Genomic DNA, 22,940 nt, shown 5'->3' with positions numbered 1-22,940 from the left:
CCCCTCTGGCTACGCCTATGGTCATGCTCACTTCTGTGTGAACAAACCTTCAAAAACATAGATGAGACTAGCGCCACTGTCTTTCACGGCAGCTTCAGGAAACAAGGCCGATGCCACCGTGTTGGGTTATACCACATACTGCTCGGCCTTTGAAACATGACGCGATGCCATAAGGCTGGGTTATACCACAGACAAACAGACGTACCACTCCATACAAAATTCTAAGAAAATTGTGCTTCCGACTAACTTGTACGACACCTACTGGATATATTCCGCAAGACATAAATTTTCCGCCTTTATGCTGTTCTGGCAGCACAGCGTGCGACAGCTGTCAACTGAGTTCAAAAGGGAAAAGCTCATCAGCGCCATTACCGCTGCGGCGGAAATATTCCGCATAACCGAAACTCATTTGAATTGACCGTTATTTTGATCCACGAAAATAAATTTCGTGGTACGTCTGTTTGTCTGTGGTTATACCACATACATAAGATATACGTAACACTTACAATTTTTTCTGTCCAACTACTCGTCAAATAATGTACAAAATGAACTTTCTTTTTTCGGCTTAATCGAGCCTCAAAGAAAATCCCAAAAAGAACTATCTACAAGTTCTTTACATAATCAATGCACCATTTTGTTATGTGGGAACCAGGGGGCTCTTGCGGCTGTCAAACTCCATACGTTTTCCATCTACCACTCATTGATTCTGGTACCAGCGTTTCTGGTACCCACTTTTTGGTTGGTTTGCCCTAAAACAAGTGTAATAGAGTAAACGTCCCATATTTTCGGTAGACTTATTCTCGAGTAAATGTCGTTTTAGATGGAAAAAAACAAGAGCTCAACATTTGTTTTCAGTACAATGTGCACTTTCAATGAGTAAGATAAGTTTTGTAAGCATTTGAAATTAAATATTACCGCCGTGATGAATTTATGATTGGTAGGCAAAATGTTGACGTTTATAGGCCCCTGGTGGGAACGAGACAAATGCAGGGCTGCGAAGGTACACCACCTTCATAAATTACTAAAACAGAGATTTTTTTCAAAAATGGTATCATTCGAGTAGTTCATTTTGTACCAACTGTTTTGGAAGTTTCTTCATGCGTGTTACCACAGATAACAGATATCCAAGCTAGAACAAAAAACTCCACAAATCGCGGGTAAGATTTCAAATTCTTACTCGTTTGGAATACTAACGACATCTTTCTGCAACTTGCGACTTTAACCACTTTAGTGATGGCAGCGCTGGATTATAGTCAAAGCTGCCAGGCGCATGAAAATTGTCACAAATAGTAGAGTCGCTATTTTTGCAACGATATAACATTGTTTTTGTGAGGTTTGGGTATTTTTTTTATATTAACACAAACAAACAAATTTATCGCAAATATAAACTGGGATTGAAAAAATCTACATTAAAAAACGGCACTAAGTGTTCTTAGCGCCACCATACTGCGTATTGCGACATGCTAAAAAACCGTTGCGTCTTTTTACACATGAAGCAAAATTAGCTTGGATGTCTGTTATCTGTGGTGTTACGTATGTCTTATATATGTTTTGTTATGGTTATTGATTATGCATGTTGTTTTACCAATTTTTGCGTATTATTTTCCTAAGCCAGTGAAATCTTTCAGTTTTACTCAAATTTACGTTGTTTTTGCATATTCGGTTACGTAGTATTTTCTTAGAGTGTAGATTTTTGCGTGTTTTCGAGCAGTTGCATACATTTTTCAAAAACATCTGGCATCTCTGCACTTAAATGACAGTAATAACAAGGAAAAAAAGTTTCCCCGTCTACGCAAATATAGGTACTTGCCGTCGTTTGCAACTTGCTAGAATTTATTAGAACTATTTCCAAGAAACTATCGATCCAAATTTATGTAATTTTCCAAAAAGTTGAATACATTTAGTAGATCCAGAAGAGTGCAATGTTATTTAGTGAAATTAGAAATGAGTAGCAGTTACTATTTTGCAATTGTCGGTCGCAACGATAATCCAATCTTTGAAATTGAAATCGTAAATGCGAACAAGGAAGTGAAGGTTAGCAAAGCTTTACACGTAAATAATCAAAATTCTAGTTTTTATCCTGTTTACATCTTAAGTGCTGTAACAGTGTCTTTTACTTATTTTTACCCAAATCAAAAGTTAAACATGCGAAGATAAATTTATAGTTTGATTTTTTTTCAACTGTAGTAACCTCACAATCGTGTTTATGGGCTTTCTGGCAAGCTATCGGATTATAAATGAATAACAGATTTTGTGAAAAGATGCTAAACTACAATACAGGCTTACGGTTTACAAATAAAGCGCAATTCCAATAGTACACCTAAATTCTACAACATATTGCCGATGCAAATATGTAACTTGAAATCTTGCTGAGTATCGAAATTAATGGAATCGGTTCAAAGATGTCCCTTGATAATGGGAGATTAGACGTGCACGTGCAAAGAAAGTATAATTCATCAGTTTCAAGTTACCTTATCTTAAACGAAATAAATAGAATTTGGCTCCTAATTTAAATTCACTGTGATTGCTATAGCTTTTCAAAAGATTGTCATAAAATAAGCATATTCATTAAACTTATAATATAACTTATACCGTTTTCATTGAGTATCGCTTTTTATCATTGCAGAAGGAAGATCATAGACACCTAAATCAATTTATTGCTCATGCAGCGCTTGATCTGATTGACGAACATAAATGGAAAACTAATAACACCTATCTCAAGTCAATTGACAAATTCAATCAATGGTTCGTTTCTGGTTTTGTGACTGCATCCCAATTGAGATTTGTAATGGTACATGATAACAGAAACGACGAAGGTATCAAGAATTTCTTCAATGAAATGTACGAGATTTACATAAAATATTTAATGAATCCATTCTACACTCCAAACACCGCTATAAAATCGGCTACTTTCGAAAAAAAAGCTCAGTTCTATGGCAAAAAGTTTCTTGGTTCGTAAAAAATCCCAGCAATAAGTTAATAGTATGTGATTTGCTTTTGTATCAATCATTACTTTTTGTAAGAACAAAAAATAACGTTCTAAAGATTATGTAATGAAAATAAAACGCTTTTTGTTGTACATGTAGCTTTCATTCAAGATGTTTTAAGAAAAAATTCCCTGTTGCCTCAACCTATTCATACTACCACAGCAAATTAGAACTACATGAATCCCAGTGGTTATCACATGATCACCCTACCTATTATTCGTTGAAAAATAACTTCATTTGTACTATACAAGTGTGAATTAAAAATGATGTATAATAGCAGTTCACTAGTGAATCTAAATACCCAACCACAATAAATCAGTGGCTCGTAATACCCAATTTCGGATACTCAAAGAACTGTTATTTATTTGGCATCGCGTCATAATGACATGACCTGATTCACAAAGTTTCTCCAATTCACTCGGTTATTGGTTGCCGCTCTCCAATCCCTGATACAGTGTGTACTTCCCGCCAGATTTCGCTCCATCTGGTCTACCCAACATGCCAGCTGCACCCCTGGTCATTTTCTTCCTATCGGATTCGAGGCAAACACCATATCCGCAGGGTAGTTGTACGGCATTCCTGTAATATGCCCTTGCCCAGCGTATCCGTCCAGCTTCAGCCACCTTTTCAATACTGGGTTAGGCGTAGAGTTGCGCGAGCTCATAGTTCATCCTCCGTCACCATATTCCGTTCTCCTGCACGCCTAGTCTATCCGACCGCAATTGCTTATGAAACCCATAGTAGGCACGAATTCCGCTGATAATACACCTTCGGATCTCACGGCTGGTATTGTTGTCCTCAGTTACCAGTGAGCCAAGATAGACAATCTCGTCGACCACCTCGAACTCATCGCCGTCGATCGTAATGCTACTGCCTAGGCGTTGTCGGGCGACTTAGTTGCTCCCCGTTTTAGTCTGGTGTACTGTTCTGCCACCGCCGCTGTTGTTCTGCTGATAATGTGTCATCTGCAGAACAAACGAATTGACTGGATTTGTTAAATACCGTACCCCGCGTGTTCGCTCGATTCGTCACACCCTGTAGCGCAATGTAGAATACAGGCAGGAGAGATCATCACCCTGTTTAAGCCCCCTGCGGGATTCAAATGGACCCGACAATCCACCCGAAATCCGCACACAGCACTGCGTCCCATCCACCGTAGCCTTTATCAGTCTAATCAGCTTCCCCAGAAAGCCATTTTCAAGGTCTTCAAGGTCGATGAATAGGTGGTGCGTGAGGGTTCTGTATTTATGGCATTTCTGGAGGATCTGCCGTATGGTAAAGATCTGGTCTGTCGTAGACCGTTCTTCCACAAAGCCGGCGTGATAAATTTTCACAAATTTGTTGGCTAGCGGTGAGAGTAGGCGGAAAATGGTTTGGGAAAGCACTTTGTAGGCGGCATTCAGTATGGTATGGTGATCGCACAATTCCAGCACACCTCCTGCAGTACTACGACTTCGAACCTGCGGGGTTTCAATACTTCGAAGAGCACTCGTATGCTCCCTTGGAAATTGAGAGATCAGCAGTTACACGTCTCGAGTTTCTAATCGTTAGTATATTGTCGTCACGTGGGTCCGTTGCGATTGTTCCAGTCCGAATTTCTTTGTTCCTCGTTCATTATAAGTGAGTGTTTTACGGTGGCGACTTATACGGCTTGCGCACCAACCCCCTGTTTCGCCGGAGGGCCATAGTGCACATAACTGTTTAGAGTCCCACATTGGCATGAGAAAGGTAATCGGCCGCTCCTAACCTGGAGTACGTACGCTGTTTTGAGTCGCTTTTAACCTAAGGGGAGACAACTGGGTATAGATTTGCATCCACTTTGGAAACCACACGCTGATTGGTTGAAATTGAAACCCCCGAGTGCGTTAAAATTTATCATCAGGCTTGCTGGCAGTGTTGCTGAACAACATGTTTCTTTGTGGATGTTTTTTATGATGTCACCTGTTAAAATCTAAAATATTTCCAAGTGAACATTCAAAATAAAGTACAAAGCGTACAAATACGGGTGTAGTAGAGGATCCGGCTTAGATCATCACTTAAATTAATTACCGAAAGATTCAAAAGTGCGAAAGGAGTGAATACGGTTTTGCCTGGACTTAAAAACAACATGCCGCTGCTTAATGTCGGAAGTAAACAGCATAGAGCAGAATCATTTCAAATCGCCTGGAAATACGCGAAAATTTAATCGACCATTTTTGATTTGAATGAAACTTTGCACACGTATTTGGCTTAGCAAACTGAGCATTTTTCACAGGTGGAGAGATTTTTTAGACCCATGAGTTACATTCTAAAAGGGCGTATGGCTTTTGGCATAGGTTTTATTCGAAGCATTGTAGCCCAGAAACCGTTGGTTGTATAGAAAAACTGTTTGAGAATGAGTTGTAGGGAATTAAAAATGCACCATAAAAAAAATACACTGTACAAAAAAAATTTTTTTTTTGACCAAAAAAAATTAAAAATAAACATTAAATTTCAATTAAAAAAAAGAGTTGAATTTTTTTTATTTTTTTTTCAAAGAAACTTGACGTTAATACGCAACTTTTAAAAAAAAGTCCAGGATGGAGAAAACAATTTTTTTATGGTAGATTAATTTTTTTATGAAAATTCTAATTCAAACATTTTTCAAAATATTTGTATTCTGATGATTTAAAAAGATGTAGAAAGTCATTTTGAATCAAAAAGCTCTTGGTAGTAAACATTCTAAAGGCATTGGTTTTCGAGTTATTTTTTATTTAAGCTCGAAAAATTATAATTATTTAGGAAAATACACGTTTTTCTTACTTTGTCCATGGTTCTCCAGCAAAAACCATTCGTTCATTGGAATGCTTGATCAAAAATATACAATTCATTCTTTGACAACAACAAAACGATTGGGCGAACGGTTCTCAAGAAAAGAGGTAAATGTTCTAAGTGATATAAATATATATAAGAATCAAATATTTATTTTCGAGTTTTATTATCTTAGGAACATATTTTTATATGACATAGATACTTTACAGAACTAGTTTCACCTTATATTTTATATGCATCATAAGTAAATGATTCGTCATCTTTCGTTTGTATCTTATTTTCTGAAATCGGAACAAAAGAGTAATACTTTTGTATGGCAGCTATTATTATAGATTTTTGAAAATATTGCTCCATTCTGTTACTTCTTGTTCATATTCTTCATATGATACTCAACTAAATGACATTTTTGATGAATTTTTTTTACTTTTCTGATTAGACCAATCATACAATTCTTTTGCGCTTGTAATGGGATGTTCATGTTTTTTAAGCTAAACTTGCATTTCCTGTCATTCGTTTTAATATGCCACCAATTGCATCGCATGGGCCTTTACCATGAGAAGTCGCAAAAAAATGCCACTCTGCATCGACGTTATATTTTGTTTTGAACTTGCAAAGACTTGCAAAGTTTTTTCTATTTTTATATTGTGAGGCAGCTCCATCAGACATAAATATCGCTTTTTTCAACTCTATTGTTGTTTTCAAAAAACTCATTAATTTGGCAATGAACACCTGAACCGCAACAGTATCATGATGGAGTACTTCCGATATTATGATGAAGCTGGTATTCTTAAGTGTTCCAGATTCTGAATAGTAAACAACGAAGGGATGAATGGTGGCTTGACTATCATTCCAATAACTACACGAATCACAAATTGATAAAGGCGTATTAAAATGAGCTTGACTGTTCAATGTTTTTAATTTTGCAATAACGTTTTCGTTTAATTTGCGTAAGCTTGATGAGCACCGATGACCAGGAAAGGGTTTACAGCATTTGGGCTTGGTGAATTCCATTTTCACTTTATTCATCTTCACAAAATGCAAACTGTTACTAACACATCTGGAGTAGTGCAATCGTATTTATATACGAAAACAGATATTATAAGTAACCCAATAGTTATAGGTTGCGTACTTTAAAAACAGTTAGTATTAGTAAACAAGTAGGTAGTGTTGCACGACAAACATATTTTTTCATAAAACATTCGGCAAGGTGGAACGTGTAGGTAGGCTAAGGTTTAGCGCTTAAGTTATTTATCCAATCGTTTTGTTGTCAAAGAATGAATTGTATATTTTTGATCAAGCATTCCAATGAACATATGGTTTTTGTTGGAGAACTATGGACAAATTAAGAAAAAGGTGTATTTTTCTAAATAATTATAATTTTTCGAGCTTAAATTAGAAATAACTCGAAAACCAATGCCTTTAGAATGTTTACTACTAAGAGCTTTTTGATTTAAAATGACTTTCTGCATCTTTTAAAATCATCAGAATACAAATATTTTGAAAAACTTTTGAATTAGAATTTTCATAAAAAAATTAATCTACCATAAAAAAATATTTTTCATTTCTCCATCCTCGACTTTTTTTTAAAAGTTGCGTATTAACCTCAAGTTTCTTTGAAAAAAAAAATGAAAAAAATCAACTCTATTTTTTTAAATTGAAATTTAATGTTTATTTTTATTTTTTTTTTTATTAAAAAAAAAATTTTTTTTGTACAGTGTATATTTTTTTATGGTGCATTTTGAATTCCCTACAACTCATTCTCAGACAGTTTTTATATGCAACCAACGGTTTCTGGGCTACAATGCTTCGAATAAAATCATGCCAAAAGGCATACGCCCTTTTAGAATGTAACTCATGGGTATAAAAAATCTCTCCATCTGTGAAAAATGCTCAGTTTGCTAAGCCAAATACGTGTGCAAAGTTTCATTCAAATCAAAAATGGTCGATATTTGACCATAGGTCATTTCGCGCGATCTTGCTCTATAGTGTAAGCTTATTTCCACTTTTGAATCCGTTCTGGAATAAGTTTGGAACATTCCTGTTGAGGCACATTACTTGTGCGGAGAGTACAATTCAGATGGTTCAATGAATGAATTATAATCTGTGTTGAATGACACATTCGTTTTTAAAGATACTTAAGATACAGATGTTCATGGTTGGTAAACGGCTGGGCAATGCGTACCAGCAGTACACCAGTGGTCCATAGCATAAGCCCAGCAACTCCTATCCCTACCTCCACGTGGTACCGACTGGGATACGAGCAACCAAGGGAAGATCGGTGAACCGGTGGGAACTTGGTCGTATGCTGACAGGGAAGGGGGAGTTGTTTTCCTTGGAGAGCAGCTTGCCTGAGCGTCTGTTCCCCAGATCAGGGGCGGCTCAAACAGCGACTGATCCGGAGCGGAAGGCTGAACTATGAAATGCGGTGTCTCGCCAGCTACACCCAAGACGGCGGCCCCTTCGCGAGACTAGGCATCGCAGCCCTAGTAAGGAAGCATGCTGCAAATAAACATACTACGAACAATCCAGAGAATGATACGAATCGGAACAATCAGTATAGACCTACACCCTTATATTAAATCACCGAATTCGTCTTTTTTTCACCGACTTTTCAACAGCTGAGTGCTCGGTAAAACGTTTGGTAATATAAACCACTACCGATCGATCAGTAATCAAATTTTTGTTGCTTTATGTCATTATTACCGACCTAATTTGTGAAAACGGCAAATACAATTGATTGCCGAAACCACCGATCAAATCTGTAAGTTGTGTAAGACAATACCGAAAGATCTGTGATATTTGTTATTTGTTCACTTTTAATTATTTAAGTAAACCAGAAATATGATGTAACATTGTTTTGATAAAAAAAAAAACATTTTTATTCAAATATTATTAAAAATTTTACCTATTAAAAAAAATCAAAAATCGACGCTCGCCGCACCGAATTTGTCAGGGTAAAAATCTGCTTCATGCCAGTTGTGCTCATAGTTTCAAAGCCAAAGATCTTCCGAGTGTGTCCATTAACAAGGCTGTGTAAACTATTTACGTAGCATGCAACAGATGCTCGGAAGTAGAGGCAAATTATGTGATGGTTTGATGCCTAAAATAGTTACAAATTTTGTTATTATATACTTACGAATAATTTGTACAATGCGATCATCTTTTAGCTGAAGTTGTTGGAGAAAGTCCTCCATTTTTTCGTAGGAACTTCAATGTTCAAACGGAACCGAGAATGTGACTTGACAACCAGAACGAGAACAACGAATAGAGAAATTTGACAGCTCTATAGTTGGTCCAGTAGTTTTTCACCAATATTCGGTATAAGTTTGATTTACCGAACAGTTCAATAGAAAATATAGCAGTATTCAGTAAAATCATTTGCTGAATACAGATAATATGTAAAGTTATATCAATTTTACAAACTACTCTGTATTTTCTCAAACTTACCGATCGAAATTGTAATAATAATTACCGAACATTTATTATCTGATTGAATGTGTACACACTATAAAATTTATTCTGTCGAGAATACATCCCTTCTCAGATGTATCGAACACCCTATTCGATAAACAGCCCACCCTAGGCGGCGACGTTTGTTTGTGTCTTGTACGAATCTATTCTTACCAAAACCAACGGTGTTTTTTTCCCTTTGTAAACGTCATTGGTCTTCCCTGACGCTTCGTTCGCTTCGTTAGATTCATTTGCTTCAGCTGTAAGTCGAATTGATGGTGAGTAACTTTTTTTCGGGTGGCCGAATGTGGTAACTCAGTGAAATACAATAGCAGGAGAAGAATTAAAGGATAGAATACACCCAAACAGTACAGTTCAATAAGCACTGTTATTCGCACTTGATGATGCGATAGGCTGCAGCTCTAGTACCAAGTCACTCGTGAGCAGCGATGATGATGAATCATGAATGATTGTGATAATCAGCAACTTTGCTTGCAGACGCATCATCTGTTCATAGACTTTAAGGCGGTATACGACACAGTGAAACGCAACGAGCTTTGGCGAATAATGCTAGAACATGGTTTCCCAACAAAACTAACTAAACTGTTACGTGCGACGCTTGACGGTTTCACATCATGCGTCAGGACAGCGGGTGAATTTTCGGACGCGTTTGTGACGTTGGATGGTCTGAAGCAAGGTGACGGGCTCTCGAACTTGCTGTTCAACATAGCTTTGGAAGGTGCAATACGAAGGGCAGGTGTGCAGAGGAGCGGCATCATCATCAGGAAGTCTCACTTGTTTCTGGGCTTTGCGGACGACATTGATATAATTGGTGTTAACGGGTGTTGGTGATGCGGTGGAGATGGATGGGGATACTTTCGAAGTGGTCGACGAAATTGTTTATCTTGGTACTCTCGTGACATGTGACAACGTGGTGAGCCGCGAGGTGAAGAGGCGGATTGTGGCAGCGAATAGGGCTTATGACGGATTGCGTAGCCAGCTTTGGTCCCGTAGCCTACAGATCCGTACGAAATTTGCGCTCTTTAGGACTCTGACCTCCCGGTGGCGCGCTACGGACATGAATCGTGGACGTGGAAGGAGGCAGATCGACGAGAGCTAGGGGTCTTCAAGCGTAGAATCCTGCGATCAATACTCGGAGGCAAACCAGAGAACGGGGGGTGGCGCAGGCGCATGAATCACGAGCTGTACGAAGTATACAAACACGCTGATATTGTCAAGCTGATGAAAGACGGCAGGTTACAGTGGGCTGGCCATGTAGCACGGATGGCGGATGAGCGACCGGCAAAGATAATTTTAGTAGAGAACCGGATAGAGACCGACGACTTCGAGGCAGACCGCGCACGGGCTGGATGTGTGCTGTCGACGAGGATGCCAGAGCAGCGTGTGTAAGGGGAGACTGGAGAGTAGCAGCCCAAGACCGAGTTTTGTGGAGACGTATTCTGAATTCGGCATAGGATCTTAATGATCTGCGGCCATAAAAGTGTAAAAAGTAAAGTGTAAAAATGCAGATTCTGCAGTAACCCTTAGACGGTACAAGTATCTCCAGCAAAAGGAATTGTGCATAATGGTGATAAAAAGCATAAAAAACATTCAAGTGTTTTCCGAGTGAATGGCATCGCTTACGAAAAACACAACAGGGATCATTGAGGTGGGTGAGTAAAAAGAGTAAGAAGCCAGATGTCGCCCCTTAGCTTCTAACATGGAGGACAGACGCTCGCAAACTCAAAAGAGCCCTCCTTCCATGTCAGCATACGACCAAGTTCCCACCGGAGTCTATGTGATCCGAAAAAATTTCGCCCGCACAGGCAAAAGTCTGTAAAAATCTGCACACATTTTAAAAATATAAGGAGACTCTGACAAAAATCTGCAGAGACCGTGGAAAAACTGCAAATATCTGCAAATCAATAAAAATCTGCACACTGACTCCAAAAACCTGCGTTTGCGGACAAATCTGCAGATTTGGTATCTCTGCTCGATCTTTCCTTGGTTATTCGTATCCCAGCTGGAACCGCGTGGAGTGGCTGAGTGAACGGCTAAGGAATACATGTGGGGTCTATTTTGTTCCTGTATGTGTACTTGGCATCCGATAACTGCAAAATCTGACACATGCCAAAATTCCGTCACTACTATTTTTGTTTTCAATGATGTCGATATGTATTTTTTTAATGGAATAGTGACGAAAAATAGCAGAAAACTAAAATAGGTAAGCTTTACGATAAATCAGTCTGATTTTCATATTTCTCGCCAAACATGTGAAAAGGGCCCATGTGCCATTTGTAAACAAGCCAAATTTTCTCATTTAGTGATTAATACAAGCGTAATCTATCCCTACAAATAAGATTTGTTGATAAAAGAAGTTGTTTTCAATCAACAAATCTTATTTGTATGGGCAGATATAGCTTGTATTCGTCAAAAAACGTGAAATTGTGGCTTGTTTACATATGGCACATGGGCCCTTTTCACATGTTTAGCGAGATTTCCGCATCATACTTTATTGCGTTTTAGAAACTATCCCGATAAAAATTTATCAGGTTCGAATTTACGTGAAGAATTTTATTCATAGTAAAAAGAACAATTCCAGTCAACGATGCCAACCTTTTCTCAAGAAAAACTGGAAGAATTTAAAATAAAAAACTGGAGTAAACTGGATATAAAAATTTGAAGCTTGTACAGAAATTTGTTTGATTTTCAATTTCCACCCGATATCGGTTCAAGAATGTTATGTTAATAACAAAATATATCCATATGTTGCACCGTATTATTTCTTGTGAACACAAATGGCGAAAGAGACAATGCATTGCTATTTTGTTGTTGAAGTTTATCGTTTTTGGCTTGAAGTCAGTGCTTCATATCCGCCAGCGCTCACATTGCTATTTTGATATTTTATCGATGGAGATTATAGTCACTAGACATACAGTCTGGCCTACTCGAAATTTTAAAGATGCGACTGGAATTCGATTTAAACCAGAAAGCTGAAGGGCATGAATACACGAAATATTGAAAAGACACATTTTTCACATACATTTAAGGGGCATGAATTCAATAAATAAGGTGACAAATAGAAAGCTGGATAGAACTGGAACATTTTTTTAGAAACTGGAGATATTCAACCTTTAGCTGTTTCGCTGGCGTGCCCAAAATTAGTAGGAGATATCCAGGAAAAACTGGAGGGTTGGCAACGCTGAATCCAGTACCAACAGGGGAATGGCAACATGCTATCTCTTTCTATGTTGAATGAGTGAAGAGTATTCCCGACTAAAGTGAAAAGTATATAGAAGTTTTGCTGGGCGCCTGCCTCGGGCTCTATTTTTAAATAAAGCCCCGATATGTTGGCTACTGTCAAACGTGTACACTGAAAAAACTGCGCACGCTCCATCCAAGTGTTTCATCAATTGGATATGAAAATGACTCTGCATTGTTATATGTAGAATTTTTTTCATCGAATTCAATAATTTGTCACGTTCGTTTCAAGTTGTCACACACATCAACTTACATCCATGAGCCGCACTTTATTTACGTATGATTCCAACATCCCTTTGAAGTGAATTACACTTGAATCTGCCCCACTGTTTCATCACAGTGATTATCATGTGCGAAACACTTTCAGTTGATTTGTTTTGTTTTTATATGTCAAATGAAGTGCCGTTTGTGCTGAAAAGAAGAAAAATGGCGACAGATGAAAAGTCAGCGAGTGTCATACGGCTTAGAAGTTCGACGATTTTCCAGACTACATCTGTAAATTTTTGCAAGGTAAGTGATTTGTATCACGTGAAAGAATCGAATTCTAATCTTATTTCGTCTTTCCAGCACAAGATCACAGAGATTCTGATGAATACATCTTTACGCTAGAGGCAAGTATTTGTTTACTAAAACCTCAATTAATTAAATTAAAATAATTAAATTTTTTGTTTGCTGAACAGGCTTCTTCTACAGAGAAAAAAAATTTATATTTGGTGATGATTTATTGTAGTAAATTTAAATTTTAAATCTTATAAATAAAGCAAAGGTTGCATTATATGCAATCATTTCCATGTAAAACTGTTTTCATTTTAAAATCGAATAAAAATCATTCGAAGTTCGGTAGACATTCATTTGAGATTCAAAATCCAAACACTTTATGTCTATATGTCATAACACAAGAATTGGAAGTGTTTTCCTTTTGAAAATGAGGTGTTGCACGATGAATAATTCTAAAGTGTTTTGCATATGGATGTTGGATTAAAATGTGTAAGTAAAACTTCGGAAAAACACATATTCTTCATTACGCTCAATTACAACACTTTTCATACACTCCTAACATACACCTTGTTATTTACATTGCTCGATTGGTACCCTCGTTTGACACTGATTTGGTTCCTTTGGTTTCATCTTTGCGGGACTCTTATTATAAACATAGACTCTGCCAAGAACATATAAAAAATGACAATGTTGCCAAAAAGATGGAGTGAGTATCATTTCGCAGTGCTGGAAGAACGTAAATTTCGAAACTCAATATTCATGCATTTCCAACTTTTCAAAACATAATAGTAAATTTAATACTCATGGAAAAATTTGATTTTAGCGCTATCATCCGTTTATGGTTATTGATTATGCGGGTAAGGTCCGACGGGAAACGTCTATTGTCATAGTATCGATACTAACGATACTAAAGCCTGTAATACACTCTTTGTCTAATGGTCAAATATTTGACCTTCTGACATAATGGTCAAATTTGTTTGACATCATGGTTGTTGTTTGCCTTATGTTGAAATTGGAGAGTGACAAACAATTATCTTTGACCAAATTTTTATCTGTCAAAAAGTGCCAAATATTTGACGCTTGGTCAAAGAGTGTAATACAGGCTTAACGGTTTCAAGCATACTATTTGAATTTGATATATACTGGTATCAAACACTGAGCATTTATGTAGTGATTTCTTTTCACTATACCAGTGTAGCAATCATATCACAAGGCAATCCACGAGACAGTTGCGATCAGCTGATTTCAGCTTTTGACAGCTCTAGTATGCTCGAACGACTGCAACTTGGACACCACTTGGATGCAATCCGGATCGAAAAGCGTGAAACGTTGTCCGATCCGTTGCTCCAGTATTGCGAGTGGGAATCCTTCACACAACAATGAAATACCACTTCTCCAGATTTCGTGTTCGGTCATGTTTGGTTTTTGAAAAACAACAACAATAACAAACGTACACAAGCATTGAAACGTCACCCGTGAATTGCCTTTCGAAGTATATTTGTTAATATACTGATATATTTCTGTTCAATGTTTCGATATTGCTAGTATCGATACCTATTGCCTATAATTGCGGAATCGTGTGCGAGATTTGACTGTGATAATCGTGTATTGCGGGGTAATTTAAAGTGATGGGAAATTCGTAATATAATTATCATTCATCATTGCTACCAACACAACATCTGGTCAGTTGTTACTTTTTTTTGTATTTTATTATGGAGACGCCAGCGGTCTTTTCGATGCAGGCCTTAGACGCGCCTATGCTTTTGCACTGGGTTGTATGTGACATTTTTTTGGCTCCATTTCCATTGCGAACTCACCGTGGTTCCATAGACCTTTTCACGTACGAATGTGTTAGTGCCACTAGTTGTGGAAAATATTTACAAGTAGCTGTTTTGTTTACAATGCTATGTTTTTAGCAGCTGGACAAATATTCAGTTGAACACTGATTATGTGTTTTAAAACTTGTTTCTGAATGAATTTCTTCATTAGTGATCAGAAATCGGAAGAAGCTGCTGAACATAATCCACCAAAAAAGTTAAAAGGGGATAAAAGTCGAAGCAACGAGATGCGATGATTTACAGTTTGGAGGAAGCAAAAGCAACTTTACACGGGTTTACACGTTTTCTAGTGTGCGTAGGTGAAAAGTCACTTATCTCTATAATGTTGCTTGTTATTTTTCGGTCATAAAAAGATGGCGTTTTTCATAGGCCTGTTTCGAAGCAAACTTTAAAAGATGGGAACAGGCAGCAGTCGGCTTGGAATTGCACAAGGTGGATAGAGAAGTCGTTGCGTCATTTTTTGACCTGCTCGGTTTCTGCCATGGTATGCGTGATCAAAACGAAATCAACAAAAGCATGCCAATTTTGTTTACCTGGATGCCGATACCGATCACTAAAAAAAAGTATGAGAATGCATAAGGTTCGTACTGATATTTCCGAAGAAGTTTTCCTCTTTTAAACTACCTGTTCTAATTGTTATTTTCGTTCTTCGTTTTCTATATTTCCCAGAAATAGGCTGGCCTAATTTAACTAAACATAAGTCTGCAGATGCTGACATCAACTAGCATCAACCATTAAAACAAATGGATCCTCACCTTGATTCTTCCTCCGAGGAAGAAGGTTACTTGTCACCCTACTGCTGCTCCAGTGACGAGGAAAACGAGTGCTTAAATCGGAAACTGGTAGATGAGCTACCCGCTTTCTCCACACAATCTTTATCACCCTCGGGCAGATCTCTGTCTCCAATTGATATGAACACATCACCACCGCGTTCGAAACATTCCACTCCTTGCAGTACACCTGTTGACAGTTCCGGCCTCCAGCAGCAGCCACCTTCGGTGGAAAAGGATTACGTTACGTTAGAGGAGGTTCACGCTCGCATTGGATTAACACCGCCGCCCGATGTTCGGACACGCAATCTTGAGACGATTTTCGAAGACAAATTCCTGGAGACACCACCGAGTCGGGAGTTTGAGTCGCGTACGAATCGAAATCTGCTGCGACACTCATTCCGCAATCGTGGCCTAATGGCAGACGGCAACTGTACGACCGAGAAGGTACCATCTTCCCAGTCAAGTGTTAGGGGAACGAATAACAAACAGTTCGACGGCAAGCGTCGGCTGTCGCTAGATTGATTATTCCGGGTAGAATAGATAGATAGGTCGATTATCCCTTTTAGTTTGTAAGTGCTCTGTCCGATAAGTTATTGTTGGGCGTGATTATTTTTAATAAAGAGAAATTTATTCCGAATTTGCCAAAATTCGAAACCATTTTGAAACGAGATTTGCATTTGGTGTTTGCAAAAGAAATATTTTTGTTCTTCAGCCTACTATGTGAATGTTGTCTCTACTGTGACAGTCCTATTGAATTCTTCGGCAAAATGCCGGAGTTTGAATTGATTGGTAAGTAGCGGTTTTTAAGGAACCCACAAGTATTATTTCGTTTTGTGATTTAGATTACAAGATACTAGATAAGATCGGTGAAGGTTCATTTTCGGAGGTCTATCGGGTGAAGCACAAACGAACTGGGTTGTTCTATGCAGCGAAGAAACTACTAAAATTGTACCTGGATAAGGCGGAAGCACTGCAATGTGCTGAAATTCAGGTTTTGAAGTTGTTGGAATTTCACCCTAATGTGGTCAGCTTCGTTGATATTTTACAGTAAGATATGACAACTGACTATTTGACATAATTTTTAAATATTGAAACCATTCCCCCTAATTATTTCGTAATTAAATCAACTTCCAGTGACGAATCGAATGGCCACCTTACCCTAGTGATGGAACTGATGGACATGAGTATGTATGATTATATTAAGAATCGTAAACGCTGTCTGTCGGAGAAAAGAGTTCGCCGGTTTCTGTACCAGATAGTTTGCGGACTTCTCCATTTGCATCGAAACGGTATCTTTCATAGGGACATCAAACCGGAAAATATTCTTATCAAAATACCAAACAAATTGAAAGAAAGTGTAAGATTATTGCCTATTTGGTAATTGATTAGCGTTTAGTAAAAATATCCCACTTTTGTTTTCCAAGGAATTGGTTCAACTCGCAGATTTTGGTTCGATTTGCAGCGTCAACCAACAGCCCCCCTATTCCGCGTACGTTTCTACTCGCTGGTATCGTTCGCCGGAATGTCTTCTAACATCCGGTTACTATGGGCCCAAGATGGACATTTGGGCTACCGGTTGCTGTTTCTACGAGATGCTTACCCTTAATCCGCTTTTCCCAGGCGAAAACGAATTGGACCAGCTGGATCGCATTCATGAGGTGGTTGGTTCACCATCCGCGGCTCTTTTAGCCAAATTTCGGCATCGAAATCAGTTGAACTTCGAATTTCCGAGACGGAAACCTCTGGACTTAAGAAGTCACATTCCGCTGCTCAGTCACTATGGGATTGACGTAATGACCCGAATGCTTTCATACGCACCTGATGTGAGAATAAGTGCCGCTAGATTAGTGCAGCATCCGTACTTTGAAGATTTGAGGTATGTAAACTTACACAATTCGTTTCACGACCAATACCGGACTTGATGTCCTCATTGTAGCAAAACTAAGAAAAACTCCCGCCTATCGTCCTCCTTGCAAAGTTTGGACATCGTAGACGGTGGTTTCTATAAGAGAACGAGTTCCCAAAGAAAAATTATGAAAGGGGTAAGTGCAAAGTAGTCGTATCCATGCCACAGCGTTTAATTCATCAAACCTAAGTCTATTGGCAGTACGGAATCGCTTGATCGAGCAAGACAGAGCACCTGCAGTAGCGTCATGACCCGAGTAACCGACAGCAGCGTCCGTTCGGCAACCGATGTTTCATGCAGTAAGAAGGGTTCACTAACGGTAGAAATGATAAAGAACAAGAATCTAGAAAGAATGTGGGGTATGAACCCAGGTCCGGGAAAGAACCGCCTAGGACAGCAAATTCTCAGCTCCAGGCTATGACAGCGAATCGGCGAGAGGACAATTTCTTTTCATCTTGACAAGCGATAAATTTATATTTTTATAGGCACATATCTTCTACATCTATTGTTGTTTTTTCAACTGTAAAACTCAACAGACTTTATTTTTACGACTGTTTTTTTCTTGTTTGGAAACTACTAATAAATTCTACATTATATACAGAACGAAATGTTTCATCACGAAAGCTAAGTAAATGATTAGTGAAAAATCCAATCAGATATGGTCGGATCAGAAATCAGGTACTGCTTCATGAAGAGCGTCAGGTATTTTAAATTGAAACTCGGAAAGCCGAATAGAGCGATTCCATTTTTGTGAGGTCATAAAAATTTAACTTACTGTTTTTAATGGTCGCAACTTGGACGGTCGGTTTAATGGCAATACTACTAGCACTGAGAGTGCATAAGACGTTCCAACATCTCATTGTTGTACAGTTTGATCTTCAAAAATCCGGGATTAATTTCCACACATCTGAAAGACGAAAAACATCATTAGAAATGATATATTACCAACTTTGCTTGGTTAGCGAGAAATGGTAGTTTAAATGTAACAATGTTATGGGTAATAATCGATTCGGTTCCGCAAGGAGCGTTTCAACATTAGCCTTAACGCCCTAAATGCAAAAAAAGGTTACTATGTCACCGTGAAGTGTGTGACGGATATTATTCATTTACCTCTTCTGTCACGCTTATATATAGATTCTACTGCTCTTCTTTACTGCCTGGCTGTATGCCTGGAGAAGTTATTCATGCATTTTTGTGGCTTTTTTCTGTAATTTAGCGTGAGTATGAGAACGAGAGGGAGCTTGAGAATCAACTCATGCGTTAAAGTTTCTCTGACATCGAACGGTCTGTGATTTATCTATGATTCAAACTCATGACCAAGCGAACTCTGTAACTTTGAGACTACGAGGTTCTCTACATTAAGACAACATCATGTTACGGCCGTTTAAATGTTATTGTGAAACCTGAACAGAGCAAAATAATTAACAAATCACAAAAAAGAAGCAAACAGCCTATGAAGTTGGTTTGTTTTCAATAAAATACTCCACAAATATTAAGCATTCTAAAACTATTATGAACAGCAAAAACGACAAAAAAAATTACCTCAATGATAAATCTCGCAGCATCGCTTTTACCCGGTGCTTGATGATTGGAATCCCATCGGCCGAGTGCAACCCCCGGCCAGTGATGATGAACAGTTCCTTGTACTGTTGCTGACGGTTCCTTAATCGGCTAGCCTGTTCCGCCAGAAAGATTTCCAAACAGCGTAGCGCTTCTTCCGAGTGTAGATAGTGCAGATCCAGTACGTCTTCGTTGTTCAGTGTCAATTTATGCACCTCCATAATCGCGTTCGACGCCTTGCTGTTGAACATATCAATTTTGGTACGATGAAGTCGTGCAATTTGTGCATAGTACTCGGCTACACCGGCCATGCCACGTTGAATTGCGCTGCGCGCTTTCTCGTGGCACTCGTTTTTCAGTTCCTGGTGGTGCTGCGCTAGATTACGACACTCTTCAGCTGTTTTTAAGTGCAAGTTGATGGCATCTTCCCCAGTGATTCGCCCGCTTTGGTCTTGCTCGACAATTATTGGACAGGATGATGGCAAGGGATGAGATGCCGTAGGTTTTTGTTTTTCAATTTCGGCATGCTGTAACAGTGCTTTCCGCTCATGGGCAATTTGATTGCGAAGGTGCTCGGGAATTGAATTATTGAGCACCTTTACCGTATCGTGAAATTTGTTATCGTGCGCGTGAAGGATTTCCGTCAGAACACTTTGCTCGACCAAGGGGAACATTTCCTGTAGCTTTTGGCGAGTCATCTGTGAAGCTAGGTCTTGTGGGACCTGTTTTATCCAATCGTTCACTTCATTTCGGTAAGCCGATAAAGCGTATTCCATTTCGATAATGTCGTTCAGATTGGCGGAATCCGAATTTTCTAGCCTTTCATTGAATAAGGCAGGATATTTTTGCTTGGCTTCCAGCTGTCTTGCGACCTGAGCGTCTTTTTTGAATTCAAGAAGTTTTTTCTCCTCTCTTCTACTGTACACAGAATCTAAGAAAGAATTGTACAAATGTTCCGCCACTTCTGTAGCCATGAAGACCATTGTCTGTTCCAAAGTTATTTCTTCTATATCGAATGATTTGGAAGAATATTTCTGCCGGAATACCTCGTGCAGCTGTTTTATCAGATCTATTCCTAAGGTAACTTCCAGAACTTCTGGATCGGATTTATTTGCTTCCACTACAGCCGCTCGTTCGGGTTCTGTCAAGAGCCGAGTGATTTCCTCTTTACTAATGATTCCTTTCGCGGCTCGAATCTGTTGGATGTGATCGGAGTAATGTTCCTTCCCGAGCACTATAAACGATTCTAATTGCTTTTTTGTCTGTTGTAGGTCTTCTGTTAGAACTCTGTCTTTCTTCCTTATTGTATTTCGTGGAGAGCTGGAACTGATCATTGACCGATCAGTGGCATTATTACTAGAAGACACCTGGGTGGCTAGGGGCTCATTACAATCACAATCAAAATGATTGGCTTCCAATAATGCCGGATTTGCTGTTTCCCCCTGTTCACTTTCGAATTCGTACATTTTTTGCTCCTCCAGTAGCAGATTTGCTGTCCAATCGCCGTCGCCGTTGCATTTCTCAAACAAATCCCATAACAATTGAGCAGGAATCTGTGGATATAGGTTACAAATTTCTGAAAAACTTGTGTTCTCATTCTGGCAACCACGCCTATGTCGAACTAACGCTATTCTTTTTTGATCGAATTTTTTTCGCTCACTGCGCTTCTGTGGGGTTGCTCCGGTAGAACCATCAGGAGTTCGCCATTCGACGGGAATTGATACGTTCGAGAGCAGAAAAGACGCCTGATCTGGAGTGGGCGGTGCTCGCTTCTTTCTTGGTGTCACAGGTGAACTTGCACCGTTTGTTGTTACGTTTCGATTTTCGGTGTTTGAACTAGAGGAATCTTCGATATCCGGTTTCCAACAGTTTTCTGATGGCCAACACCACTGGGTTTCTTCTCCGGCTTCGGATTGTACAAGCAGGGCATCACACGAACCGTTATCGTTGATAGTCGTGGTTGATGCATACATGTGCTTCGGCGTCTGACGAGGCGGTTTCGGAACGGGAATGTCCGTGTGCAGGACCGACTGACTACTAGTTTGCTGTGCGAACGCTGAGCCATCTCTTGATTCTTCCCAATCTGTGCTAAACCAATCTTTTGCATTTGAATCTGGCTGTGCCGCATTTGATGAATTTTCCTAAAATAGATGTTATATTTTAGTACGTAATTACTGGCGTTTATTAAGCGAATATTGGGCTGCATTTTCATGGCAATAAACAAATAGTACATATTTATTAAGTTTTAACTTTATTAAACATTTGAATCGTTGCTTGATCATCCAAATTCAGATGATTTTTTGTTGCGATTAGTCCCCCACGACGAGGTTTGTTCACGAACTAAAAAAATAAAAAAAATAAAAAAAAAAACAAACAAAAACTTCCCCTTTCAAGTTCACTTAGCCGTGGCAATTGGAAGCAAACAAATGAATATACATTTAGAACGAGATGAAATATTAATGGTTTAGTTCCTCATAAAAAATAACCCTTAACTTTACTCACCTGGGGCGAATTTCGATTCCCGTCAGTTTGTTCAAGCAAATCAGTTTGGACTATAGGAAAATGTCTCATCTTCGGAGGTAGATGTAAGGCGCGTTCCAAATTACACTGTCTGTACAGTTCTTCAGTGTTCGACAACTTCTCATAGTTACCAAGAATGTTGCGGATCTTCTGCTCCGGGACGCCATGGGTATTGCGCGCTGCCAGGCCCTTGGGATTATAACGCCAGTGCGTAACTGGTTCCAGTACCTCCAGCATGTAACCGTGTTCAGCAGCTATCTGAACGTAGGCGTGCATCTCCCACAATCTAATATTAGTATTGTCCACCACAATTGGACTCCAACCATCCCGGGCTTTCGCGCGAACATTATTTTGATTGAAGCGATGGGCTTCCTCCAGGCGATCCACTTGATATTTGTATAACCCATTAACCATAAAAAAATTATCCGTACTGAAGATATGGTTTCTATAATCTTTGTTACCAATGGTTTTATCGATAAGTGCTCGTGAGAGATAAGATTTGCCTGAACCAGGGGCACCACGCAATAGAACCATCACCCGATAGCCTTTGTTAATAGAATCAATTATCGATGCGAATTTGGCAGGGAAGTGATCCGTTCGGCGGTTAGTATTATTTGATGTTGGTCGCTGTGGCTGAGGTGTCCCGAATCCAAAACTTTGATTTCCCTTCTGAAGATAAGTTGCAAAACTTATCGTTTCATCATCAGCGGGGTTTGACGGCTGAGGAACAACTTTTTTGATAGCTCCAGTTGATATTTGTTCTATAGCGTTTGAAGGATACCAATCCTGTGGCCGTGAGGTCTCTGTTTGGGCAGGCTTTAGATCCAATTCTTCCTGATCCGTAAGCAATGCTTCAATGCAAGCTTCGACTGTCACATAAAAATTAATACGACGTGAAAACAAATCAAACCATGATCAAATAGCCTCTTACGATCGTTGTATTGTTGGACCGCTTTTTGTATCCGATTCTGGTCAATGTACTCGCCGAACATCTCCGTCAACTGAGCCAACACCTCGTCGCCTAACATATTTGCAGTCAGCAGTCTGCTGAGAAGAACACTTATGACGTCGATTTGTTATCAATTAACAATCAAATGGAACAAAAAAAAAATCTTCAAGGTTAAAGATTTCACATTCACTGCCTAGACAACTTCTCACATTAGTAAACAGAGAACGGATTTTCGGCAATTAATTCTTTTAAAAATTTTGCGTAAACTGTTTGCCGTTGCGTAAGATGAAAGTATAAAACTGTTAATATGGTAATATGGATTGACTGGAAACGCGAATATAAAGAATATAAACAATTAACTGCTGTCTGTTTAAGAAACGGCGAGTTGTCAAAACGTCAACACGAATA

At 38.9% G+C, this 22,940-nt stretch overlaps 4 protein-coding genes across 5 annotated transcripts; 3 read left to right on the top strand and 1 right to left on the bottom strand.

Moving 5' to 3' along the window:
• The first annotated feature begins 1,745 nt into the window (after positions 1 to 1,745).
• On the top strand, positions 1,746 to 3,079 carry LOC129729780 (probable trafficking protein particle complex subunit 2). The gene is made up of 2 exons (XM_055688599.1): positions 1,746 to 2,034; positions 2,627 to 3,079. The coding sequence occupies exons 1-2, from the start codon at positions 1,945 to 1,947 to the stop codon at positions 2,957 to 2,959; spliced, it is 423 nt and encodes a 140-aa protein (XP_055544574.1). The 5' UTR covers positions 1,746 to 1,944; the 3' UTR covers positions 2,960 to 3,079.
• Positions 3,080 to 15,249: 12,170 nt separating this feature from the next.
• On the top strand, positions 15,250 to 16,262 carry LOC129731126 (uncharacterized). The gene is made up of 2 exons (XM_055690898.1): positions 15,250 to 15,404; positions 15,494 to 16,262. The coding sequence occupies exon 2, from the start codon at positions 15,568 to 15,570 to the stop codon at positions 16,117 to 16,119; it is 552 nt and encodes a 183-aa protein (XP_055546873.1). The 5' UTR covers positions 15,250 to 15,404; positions 15,494 to 15,567; the 3' UTR covers positions 16,120 to 16,262.
• An 85-nt stretch (positions 16,263 to 16,347) lies between these two features.
• Positions 16,348 to 18,047, top strand: LOC129731125 (MAPK/MAK/MRK overlapping kinase-like). 2 transcript variants are annotated; one of them, XM_055690896.1, is made up of 6 exons: positions 16,348 to 16,386; positions 16,440 to 16,644; positions 16,732 to 16,954; positions 17,022 to 17,473; positions 17,534 to 17,639; positions 17,694 to 18,047. In XM_055690896.1, the coding sequence occupies exons 1-6, from the start codon at positions 16,365 to 16,367 to the stop codon at positions 17,922 to 17,924; spliced, it is 1,239 nt and encodes a 412-aa protein (XP_055546871.1). In that variant the 5' UTR covers positions 16,348 to 16,364; the 3' UTR covers positions 17,925 to 18,047. The 2 variants fall into 2 exon arrangements, with proteins under 2 accessions (XP_055546871.1, XP_055546872.1); XM_055690897.1 differs by lacking the exon at positions 16,348 to 16,386 and having other exon boundaries at positions 16,507 to 16,621.
• LOC129731124 (uncharacterized) lies at positions 18,009 to 22,940 on the bottom strand. The gene is made up of 4 exons (XM_055690894.1): positions 22,515 to 22,940; positions 21,566 to 22,452; positions 19,046 to 21,204; positions 18,009 to 18,410 (listed from the first exon to the last, which is right to left on the bottom strand). Exons 1-4 carry the CDS (start codon positions 22,609 to 22,611, stop codon positions 18,326 to 18,328), a joined length of 3,228 nt encoding a protein of 1,075 aa, XP_055546869.1. The 5' UTR covers positions 22,612 to 22,940; the 3' UTR covers positions 18,009 to 18,325.

This window comes from Wyeomyia smithii, chromosome 3 (assembly GCF_029784165.1).
Source record: "Wyeomyia smithii strain HCP4-BCI-WySm-NY-G18 chromosome 3, ASM2978416v1, whole genome shotgun sequence".
In the NCBI taxonomy this organism is placed as follows: Eukaryota; Metazoa; Arthropoda; class Insecta; order Diptera; family Culicidae; genus Wyeomyia; species Wyeomyia smithii.
This window is presented reverse-complemented; position numbering and strand designations above follow the sequence as displayed.

Coding starts and splice junctions, on each gene's coding strand:
- LOC129729780 (XM_055688599.1), top strand. CDS start 1,945: ATGAGTAGCAGTTACTATTTTGCAATTGTCGGTCGCAACGATAATCCA. Junction 2,035..2,626: donor ATGCGAACAAGGAAGTGAAG/GTTAGCAAAGCT, acceptor TTATCATTGCAG/AAGGAAGATCATAGACACCT.
- LOC129731126 (XM_055690898.1), top strand. CDS start 15,568: ATGGATCCTCACCTTGATTCTTCCTCCGAGGAAGAAGGTTACTTGTCA.
- LOC129731125 (XM_055690896.1), top strand. CDS start 16,365: ATGCCGGAGTTTGAATTGATTG. Junction 16,387..16,439: donor GCCGGAGTTTGAATTGATTG/GTAAGTAGCGGT, acceptor TTTGTGATTTAG/ATTACAAGATACTAGATAAG. Junction 17,474..17,533: donor CCGTACTTTGAAGATTTGAG/GTATGTAAACTT, acceptor TCCTCATTGTAG/CAAAACTAAGAAAAACTCCC.
- LOC129731124 (XM_055690894.1), bottom strand. CDS start 22,611: ATGTTAGGCGACGAGGTGTTGGCTCAGTTGACGGAGATGTTCGGCGAG. Junction 22,453..22,514: donor GGTCCAACAATACAACGATC/GTAAGAGGCTAT, acceptor TTTATGTGACAG/TCGAAGCTTGCATTGAAGCA. Junction 18,411..19,045: donor CTGCGAGATTTATCATTGAG/GTAATTTTTTTT, acceptor TTCGTCTTTCAG/ATGTGTGGAAATTAATCCCG.